The 10,467-nt window shown below is 45.1% G+C and overlaps 1 protein-coding gene and 1 long non-coding RNA gene across 2 annotated transcripts in view; one reads left to right on the forward strand and one right to left on the reverse strand.

The window, feature by feature from the left end:
• ZFYVE1 (zinc finger FYVE-type containing 1) overlaps window positions 1-8,093 on the reverse strand; it is a 29,974-nt gene extending 21,881 nt beyond the window's left edge. Inside the window, exons 1-2 of the mRNA XM_019551760.1 lie at window positions 8,017-8,093; window positions 6,359-7,255 (exon numbers count right to left, since the gene is read on the reverse strand). Coding sequence (XP_019407305.1) covers window positions 6,359-6,856 — 498 coding nt within the window. The 5' untranslated portion in view covers window positions 6,857-7,255; window positions 8,017-8,093. The remainder of the gene's footprint in view (window positions 1-6,358; window positions 7,256-8,016) is intronic.
• A 37-nt stretch (window positions 8,094-8,130) lies between these two features.
• The window catches only part of LOC109321233, a 6,208-nt gene continuing 3,871 nt past the window's right edge, over window positions 8,131-10,467 (forward strand). The window contains exons 1-2 of the long non-coding RNA XR_002104002.1: window positions 8,131-8,226; window positions 8,373-8,374. This is a non-coding gene — a long non-coding RNA (uncharacterized LOC109321233). The remainder of the gene's footprint in view (window positions 8,227-8,372; window positions 8,375-10,467) is intronic.

Below are 10,467 nucleotides of genomic sequence, written 5' to 3' on the forward strand. Positions count from 1 at the left end.
TGTAAGATTTGAAACAAAAACAAAAAATCAAATGGGGGTCCTCCAATTTTATTAGGGCATTGTGATGGGCAGCCCAATACTTTTTTTTTTTTTTTTGCAGACTCCCTCCCCACCAAGTCAAAAGTAATTCAAGCCCTGAGAAACATCCAGATGATGGTGTCTCTTCTGTCAGCCTATATCAGTGATTCTCAAAGCAGCGTGCCCAGCATCCTGAGGTGCCTTGAGATCCTTTTAAAGGATGCCTCAGGGTGCTGTGTAAAACTGGGTATACAAACACCTACACATGATTCACAAGATAAACCCGGAGATTTCAAGTAGAAATCCATAGTGTCAAACACATTATGACCTGTTGTGGCCTTTCCAGATTCTTTGCAGAAGAATTGCACTATAATTTCTTACACAGTCAAGAAACAAGTAAAAGCTAAGAGCTCATATATTAAGAGGTGGCCTAAGTCTAGGGTGGGAACCACTGGCCTACATCAAAATATTCTCTCATCAGATAGAGGGAAGCTGTTACAGACTTAAAGGCAAATAATAAATCTTGGAGAGGATGCAATCTTCTTCAAGCAAAGAAGCATACTTGGTCTGATTTCTAAGGAATTCTTCACTAGGAAAATGTGTTCTATGCCTCTCCATTCTTTCATCTCTAGAGACTCTGGCCTTACGCAGGCTGACACTTGCTAAAGGAAATCCACAGTATTTTCAGCAAAGCTATTAAGGGAATGTGTGCAAGTGAAGTACCTAAGCCACACTCCTTAAAGAGGGCTTTCCACCCTAGACTGCATGTAGAAGTGCAGGTGGAGGGACCATGGGTTATTCTGCTATCAGGACAAAGGTATGTCACGGCTGTATAAAATGACCTACAAGGTCTATAATGAGCTGTTTGTGTCAACTAGAGTACTGTGGGTTCTTTGCCATTCAGCATGCACATCAGTAACATCCAAACTATTGGGAGCCTTTTCATTGAGCAGTACATGTATCCTGCTTAATGCTTAGTAAGAATTAAATTTGTTCATACTTCTGAAAAATAGATCTCTACTCTTCTCTTGGGAAAGTCCCAGGCATGGACTTGAGATCTGGAGCTGCACGCATCACCAGAGGGCAGGAATGTATCTACTGGCAAGGAAAGAGGCTGCTGGCTGTGGGGGTGTCAGCTGAAACCCAATATAGGTGGGCCCTCCTTTATCTTTAAAAATTAGAAGTCAGAATCTTAGTAGTTACATACAGTAACTCCAGCTACAAAGAGGTTTCTTCATCTGGTAACGCTATCTGCAGAGAAGCTTTCTTTTTGTTTTTTTGCCAAATTTGACTCGCACAGGAGGTCCAAGTGTCTTCTGACAGCTGCTTCATGACCAAAAAAATCAGACAGTTCATACCATGCACGGAGGACTAATGACATAACTGACCACATAACTGGCTGGGATTTGGGAAGTTGCTTTCTCTACTTCAAGTGCATGCTATTGGTGGGGCTATACTGGAGGACTGAGTTCAGCCATTAGGTGATATAAATAAACAAACAAAAGAACTCAGTAAGCCTATTTCCCATGATTATTAAACCAAAGTTATGAGAAAGGGTTAAAATGCTTAGAGCATCTACTTTAGTAATAGTATTTCAGTAGAACACAAGAGGTTTTATGAATCAGGTCCCCAATACAGTAGTTTCTGTATGTACACAAAACAAGACCGCTCTTTGGGGCAGGGACTGACAATTTGTGAGTGAAAGAAAGAGAGATGAGAGATTAATTCAGAGTTATAACTGGGGTAGTCTCAGCACAACAGCCACCCTAACCACAGCTCACTTTTCTGTAAGCATCACAGCAAGGAATTTTGAAGGAAAATAACTAAATTACCCTATTCCTTTGAATATAATAGGCACTTTAAAAATGAAATGGGTCTTCAAAGAAACAGCATTCACCTTAAATTTGAGTAAAAATAAAGGTGTAAAAAGCTTCTCTGTATACCACAGATGTGTCTTGATTTGATGGATTTCATTTTAATTGAGTGTCAGAAAATCTATGAGAGCCTTACATAGGAAGAGCAGAGATAGGACTTAATGGATCTTAAAAGTAAAGATAAGGTACTCATGTAGGATATGGTAGAGAAATTTAGTAAGTTGTGAAATTTAGCTAGGAAGAGGCATCATTGCTTTTAACAAGAACAGTTTCAGTTTAGTGTAGGGAACAAACTGAATTTAAAAGATGGTCCAGGATAGAATGAGGAAGAGGAGAACTCCAGGCAACAGTTGTATACAATGCATTCAAAGACCTTAGAGATGATATGGCACAGGTTGGTGGTTGCTCATGTGTGGGGAGCCAGAAATGAGCTTCCCAAGATGGAAAAGACCAAACCTGGTTTGTTTAGTAAGGTGAAAGAGCTGGAGATGAGTGGGTGTGAAGGAAATCAGAGCAGGAGACAGCAAGTGAAGAATTTCTGCATCTGTGACAGGAGAAGGTATTGTAGGAGGGGAAGGTGAAGGTCATATCATATTTCATCAGTTTTCTCTTGGAAGAAATTGATGAGAGCCTATGTAAAGACAGAAGTTAAGGCAAAAGGAGAGAACAGTGTCAAAGATGGCTGGGGCATGAGATTCATAGGGGTTAAATTGATGCAGTGCCATCAACAGCAGGCAACTGGGCTTGAAAACTTGAATTAAAAGTTGCCTTCCACTCCCATTCCCACTCTTGTTTATGTTGGAGAAGTTCCTAGCTAAACAGGTCTACACGTAGATCTGAACAAGAAGAAAATTAAGTTGGACTAAAATTAATATAAGCCTGGCTTTAGGGTTTCTGCTAGAGGTATTTGACAGCATGAGAGCAGGAGCATGTTGGGAAAAGGCCAGGGCTGTGGGCTGGCAGAACAAACCTTGTGATGGAGCGAGGAATAAAAGTCAGGTGCAGAGAAGTATGAAGAGAATCAATAACCATGTCATAGGAGAGAGGAAAGAAGAGATGGCCAAAAGAAGAGAGGAAATCACAAAAGTGGGGGGACTGGTGGTCCTGGAAGGCCAAGTGACAGTTTCTGGAGAGTGGTGTGTGTCAGGGAGCAGGAATTCAGCAGAGAAAACAAAGATGAGATAAGCAGTGTTTGGTGAAGGCAAGATTAGGTAGATTACTCTTACAGTGAGTGGAACAGTTCAACTAGCACCTGTAAAATTCAAAAAAGTGATGGCAAGGAAAAAGGAAACAGGCGCCTAAAGGGTCTTTTGCGCCATCAATATGGAAGCTAAACATTACTGAGGATTGAGAGAGGGAGAATCCAAAATTGATGAGGGAGGCTGACTGGAAAGAAAATGAATGGTAAACAACAGGAACATGGAAGGGGAGAAAAAAAAAAAAAAAAAAAAAAAATGGATATTTTGAAGAGCTCTACAAGTTAGAGAGTGAGAAGTCCAGCATGTCCCCCAAGCATCTGGAGGGCAGCAAGAAAGAGGCCTCCCTGCAAAAGAGGACGGCTGTGGACACCATGTCAGACAGAGGGACATAGATCACTTTAAGAACCAGTAACAGAAAGTGTAGGGAGAGTGGAGCATGAGCATAGATGTGGTGATGCAGAAAGAGCTGAGAGCCACAGAGAGTTACAGATGACAAAAAAAGAAGCATAAAATATGCTGTGAGAGTACTATGGGAGGTACTCAAGCAGCTAGGGGCTATGGCCCCAGGAAGGCAGGTGCTGAGGTCCTACCCTGAATGGTGTCAGTTTAGTGGTTACGGAGCGCATTTCTTCTGGAGGGAGGAGGCATTGTTTTATAGTGAAGTACCTGGACAGTCAGTCAGTTAGGAGAGGGGTTCTGATTTTCATCTTAACCCTTTGGTTAGTTTCCTAAAATGTACCAATAATTAACTCCCACTTGTGCAGCAAGGATCAGTTAATGGGCACTATAGTGATGAGTGCCACCAAGGAATCTGTATTTGACATGGGTAAATTTGTTTAAATCATATAAAAGGCAAGTATTTGTTTTACAAGTGGTTTAAAATATGGCTTTTCCTGGCTTGTCAGTAAATGGAATTCAGACAAGCCCAAGGGAATTATAAATAGAGAAGGTTGATTTTCAATATTCTTGTGGTCACAGGAGTGACTAGGTTGGAGATGCTTACCTGAACCTAAAAGAAAATTCCTAGCTCAAGGCTCCAAAATGGAAATTTAAATCATCATGTTTCCCTTGCACTCTTAACACAGCTGTCTTTGCCCAGAAAGACTAGACAAGAAAACGTCTTCATAACATCAAGTTTGTTGAAGGAAACTTGTGTAAAATCAGTAAGTCTTTAAATAAGCATCAGTTGGCAGACATGCTGCAACACTGTGAACACCTCTAGTTATACAGCAGTCTTCGTGCAATTCTGGAACGGGCAAATCCACCACTTACACTGATCAAAAATTCATCCATCCCACTTTTTGGGATGAGTTGCTGTTCTAATTGCTATACTTCAAAGTTCAGAAAAGCAACTTTGATTATAGAATAAAACTGATCAGAAGAAAAGACAACTGTAACTCATAATTTTATTTCTATGTAACACCACCCCAAAAAAAGCACCTGCAGCATGAAAATCCAGTGGCTCTTTTTTTCTTCTCTAAAATAAAAGATTTTTCAGTCACCTTGCTGATGATGCATACAGGAGGAAAGGCTCGATTTGGTTCTCTTACAGCAACTGGATCTTCAGGACTACCGAGACCAGAAAAAAGGAAGATGTGTAGACAGCTATTCATATGACAGCTCTTTCAGGGCTCTGGGCTTACTAACAAAAAAGGTCTCTGCTAAGTTCTAACAACCAGGAAGCAGAACAACACAAAAATGGAAACAGGGTTGCTATCTGGGTGTGCAGGATGTTAAGCCTATATTCTGCAACAAGGAGAGGAGTATTTCAGGTTGGGACATTACATGAAGGCAACACACTTCAGATGTTGCATCAGAGAGCCTTTCCAATCCTGCTTCTCCCAGCTGCTACACAATGTAACAAATGGAGGCACCCCCTCAACTAAATTAACCTTATATAGTAATAGTACACTATAGCACTTGTTTTCAACAGGCAGCTAAATATTCACCTAGTAAAGATGTCATCAATTCACATATGCAAATTCATGCTAGTCTCAATTTGTGAGCTGCTTTCAGTGCAGGTACATTGCAATCAGCCTAAATCGCCACAGATAGGATGCTGGGGAAAAAAAAGTCTTGCAGAATAGAGCAACTGAGGACTGCCACTGATATCTGAAGGTTTTTTGGAGGTCACCTTTGACCACAGGCAATTTGTAAGCCTTGAGCTGGGCTCAGGATGCATTAACAGTCCAGAGGGAAGTAACAAACTAAACATAGCTGTCTCATAACTATTCAACTTTAAGTTAGAATTCAATTAGTTAGTTAAGATCCTGCATCAAACATCAGGATGATGGCATGTGAATGATCAACCAACCAATGAAAGACAAAGATCACAATGCTGATGCTGCCATGTGCAGTTATGAATATCTAACTAGTTGTCCTGAGTATCAAATCACCAAGTGACTTCACGTTTCCATCCTATGACTTGTGTATGTGATCAAGTGGATTGGGGACTAGAGCAGGAGCCAAAAGACTGGGTTGAATTTCTACTTCCATCACTCACCTGCTTTGTGAGACTTTGGCAAGTTACACCACCTCTTTTCATCCCCATTAGACAATAAGGATAACAGCCTACAAAAGTAGGCTAGCTTTATAACCTGTTTCTGGAGGTCAGAGATAGAATTTTATCACTTTCTCCTTATGGGTCATTCTGAGCTGAAAAGTGATTTTGTGGTCATAACTGTCAAGCATATCCCAAATAAATGGCACACTCCCCAAAGTCATCCCATTCACCTCAGTTTTATTCAGTCAGAGCCCACTTAAAAAATAGCCAACCAACCAAAAAACCAACCCAACCCATACACACTTGAGCTCATAACCATACCTTAAACACGTAAACACGGAATCCAGGGCTGGAATGGCAATTCCACTCTATATTTTCTTATAAAGCATTGCAATTTTTACCATAATCCTCCTATCATGGTACCATCTCCCATGTTAGTTGGGTTTTATTCAGGAATGGGTAGTCAGCTGACAGCTCTTATCTTGAAACATTATCCCTCAGTCCAGCCAGCCCCTTTACCAGCTCTGCCTATTGATACAAAGGCGCTCCCAGAAAAGATTCTAGCTATGCACTACACAATGGTCTTAGCAACGTAGCATTTTAAACTACTTCACAAGGAGGGTTACTTGCTGGATGGGCACATTCACAATCTAATAATGCCAGAGAATTCCCCTGCCTGAGGAATTCCTTAGTCTAACAGACTAACAAGTGCAATTAGCACACAAACTAGACTTGTCCAGTCAAAAAGCCCTGACAGTCTTTACCTGAATCTCCTCCGTTTCATCCACCAAGAGGAAACTTACAACCTTCTCTGCCATTTTCCTCCTCTTGGTCTCCTCATCCATCCCTTCCTCTTCATCCTGTTCTTGGGGTTTGCTAACATTGTATATTGTAATTGGGTGTTTTCTTTTGTTTCCTCCAGCATGGGTCCTCTTCTGACATTCCACACAGAGGTTTATTTTGCACATCTGGCACCTCACTGCTGCCCTTTGCCTTGAGCTTGTTGCACTGTTGTGCATTATATTCCCATTGGCACCCTTGCAGGAGTCACAGTAAGGGACATGACCAGGTTTTATACGGGTCCGTTCATGGTTTCGTAGCCTTTCCTGCTTATGCAGTTCCTCTTCACAGCGCTGGCATTGTAGGCTCCCACATTCATCACACTCAAAGATTGCTTCATCAGTCCCGCTACAAACGTAGCTTTCCTGGCACATAAGTGCAGTGTTCTGTCCTTTCTCTGCTGTTTGTGTATGGGCACTCATCTTCAGATTTTTTTTAAAAGTGTTTATCTGACGTTTTAATCAAAATGTATATAGATGTTCAGTTCTCAATTGTAAAAGTTAGTGTCTCTGCAGAACTCAGTCAATACTGCAAAAAGTCTACGAATCCTTAATTTCTTTAAAAGTTCAATGGCCACTCCTGCAAAAATATGTACCAACATGCATACTGAGCGTCTCAGCCGCAAAACTTTTCACGATCTGTAAAGTGCAAACAGTGTTCTCTCTTCAAAACAAACTTAAAAAATGTAGCTTGCTTCACATAGTGACCAAACTGCTGACCCACTTGTATTCCCTGATTAACTAGAAGCTGTTGTTTCAGTGATATAAAGAAATCATTCTGGTGTATGTCAGTAGACTAGTTCAAATATTTCCTTGGAAGACCTAGAGCAGAGAAAGAAAGAAAAAAAAAAAAAAAAAAGGATGAATTTCATTAGCAGCATACAATCTTCAGAAAAAGTGAGACACTAGAAATGCCAGAGTACCTGGGGGGAAGAGACACAGACAGACACACAGGATTGTATCAATACTAGAAGATTCTCTGCTTTCAAACCACAGCTAAGCTCCTCCTCCAGAGTTCAGAGTTCTCTCGGGGACTTCCCTGATCTGTTGTGGTTTGTTCCCCCCCCCCCCCAATTCTCCATGCACATTCACCCCAAAGCAGCTACACACAAAAGTGCAAATCACTGTCACATCCAGCCTGACGCTGGATAGACAGATCCCCTCAGAGGCAGATACGCACACAGTCTTACCAAAGTGAGGCCTTTGAGACAAACACACTGCACAACAACGGGCCTTTGTCTCAAACATGCTCGTGGGTCAGCTCACATAGGGAGCCCAAGCAGTGTGTGTGCCATGTAACATCATGCAAAGCCAGCCAGCTGTTTACATTTTGCTTAGGTCCCTCAGCTTCCTTGACCCAACCAAAACACCAGGTTGTCTTGTGGGGGGGGAGCTCCAAGGAACTGCTGGATTTGAAATAGCCTCCGTACCCACAGCCTGCACTTGAGGCTCCTTCCCTGGTGCATCCGGAGAGGAAATACACCCCACCCCCAACTTAGTCACTTGGTTGTCAACAGGCCTGGCCTTAGCAAAGGGCAGGCGGATCAGCTGGCGGTTGGGCCCTGCTCCCTCTGCTCACCTACCTGGCACCAGAAGGATTCCCCGACTTTGTCCTTTTAAGCACGGGGGGAGCCACGCCGCACCCCGGGGCGGCCCTGCCGGTCGCTCAGCAGCCGAGGCAGCCCCCGGGGCGATCCTGGCACCCAGCTATTGTTTACGACCGGCAGGCACCTCCCCCTCCCGCCGGCGCTCAGGGCCCCAGGGGCCGGGGCTGGTGTCCCGGGGCAGGGGCGGTGCAGGCTGGACGCCCCGGGAGCTGCCGGCCTGAGCTGCGCTCCCCGACTCCCCTTGTTGTCAGTGCTGATCAGCTGATCGGGGCACCCCAGGCCGCTTTTCTTGCAGCGGGGGCAGGAAGGGGTGCGCTTGGGCATGTCGGGAGCGGTAGTGCCGCCGAGCCCGTCCCCGTGACTGCAGGTGGCGGCCGGACTGCAGCTCCCGGCGTGCACCGGAGCCGGGGCTGGGCCGGCCGGGGTGTCTGGGACTTGTAGTTCCCCGGTGGCTCCTGCCGGGGTCGGGCATCTCTCTGGTTGCTCTGGGCAGGCGGGCAGCGGGGACTCGTAGACAACTGCTCACAGATGGGGTGTGTTGCTGGCAGATTTGGCTCCGGTCCCTTCCCCCACCTCCCAGACTCCGGTGGTTGTTGGCCCCCCTCCACACTCAGGCTGGGGAAGGCTGTGTGTGGGCTTCGCACTGCCCTGGAGCCGGGGTGCTTTCCCCTGCTGGCCAGCTGGGCCCCCGGGCCACAGGCTTTTCCCTTCACAGTGGTCTACCCAGGGCCATTCTTTTTTATTAACTATTTTGTGTTCCAGGTCAAACCAGTTCCAAATCACATCGATTGAGCAGAACTCAGTCAACCCAAAAACCATATGAATCCAGCAGGTAGAACCATTGGTACCTGGGCATGGCAGTGCACCCCTTGCGAAAAGGTGCAGGCAGTTGCTGCTCACCACCCCCCCTTGCTGCCAACAGCACCAGCAGTATCTGTGGGCAGTCTGCAATCGCCACTGGCCACCACCAATGCTGCTGGTGGCATCTGCGGATGGTCACTGACTGCTGGTCAGTGCTCACCACCCGCAGCTGCCAATGGCACCACAGCTCCCACCACTTGCAGGAGCTCGCCATGCCCCACCCCCCAGCCTCTGGGGGCACATGGCGTTCATGGACAGAACTCAATCACTCTAAACACCATGTCTGGCACTACAGCCTGTCGGCATCCTCTGTCCCAGGCTCTCATCCTGGGACTTCAGATACTCCCAAATCCATTGGCAGTCATCCTACGCACAGGCCCAAGCCCAGACATCTTGGGGTCAGATGCCCCCACTTAATCTTAGCCCACAAGAGGCCCAAACACTTGATCTTCTTGGGCACGAGCTGGGTGTTAGGGTGTGTGATGCCTTGGACAACCTCATCTAACTCAGGAACTTGCAAGCCTGATCCTCCTGCCTGGCAGCAAGGCCTGAGCAAGCAGGAATCCAGGCAGTTCAGATGCCTCACTCTGGCACTAGGTCCAGAGGTGAAGGAGACGCATGGCTGGTTTGGCTCTCTCATTTCCAAGCCTGAAAGAGAAGATATGTTATCCATCCATTTCCATCACTGCATCCATACATTGAGATCCTGGTAATATGTGGATCTTCTGTCCTATCTCAGCTGTATTGAACACCATGTTCTCTGAGTCAGCAATTGCTCCTAGGTTAAAGTGACTACTGAAGACAGAGGCTGCTATTCTTAATAACTGGCCCCTTCCCTCATTATTAGAGGTTTATTCAGTGGAAGCAGATAACTAAAATAATAGCAGTCTCCTGAGAGGCATAACAGGGCAGCTGGGTACTCAGGTGGCAACCTGTGGCTGTTGGTGCTGCCAGTGCAGCTGCCTGGCTATGGCAACAGATATCATGTTTCTATCTCCCCTCCTCCCAAGTTGGTGCTTGAAGCTGTTGCCCCAATCACCTTGCCTTAGTTACACTACTGCAGTCCCCAAATCCAGAACACAGCTGTTTCTCTCTTCTTTGCACGAAGATATTTGCAATATGTTGGTGGGGAAGAGAACATAAGTGAAAAAGTTAGGACAACTCCGATATTGAGAGGGGAGCTTGACCTGGCCTGAACCAGAACTTGGTGTGCGATGTTGGAAAAAAGGCCTGCTTCTGAGAGTAGGAAAACTACCATCCAGATTCAAGAAAACAGGCCATTGCACATTCATGTAAAAGAAACAAAATTACACCCAAGTTATCTGATTCCATTACCAGTTTCTCTTCTTAACTGGTATAATCCACAAGACCCTAAATTTTAGCCTGCCACCTGGATCAAAATAGGTAACAGTAGTAACCAGAACTGGGTTCACAAAGGTTTTAGCATCAGCATCTTTAAAAAGCCTGCTGCATCTCAATGGCTTTGCCATTTGGCATCCTTAGCATGGTTTTGCACAGACCTTTTCCAGAGGATTCCAAAGTAAATAACTGGGTAGGCCTTAGTTA

Source organism: Crocodylus porosus, unplaced genomic scaffold, assembly GCF_001723895.1.
Source record: "Crocodylus porosus isolate Cpor-Errol unplaced genomic scaffold, CroPor_comp1, whole genome shotgun sequence".
Lineage (NCBI taxonomy): Eukaryota > Metazoa > Chordata > Crocodylia > Crocodylidae > Crocodylus > Crocodylus porosus.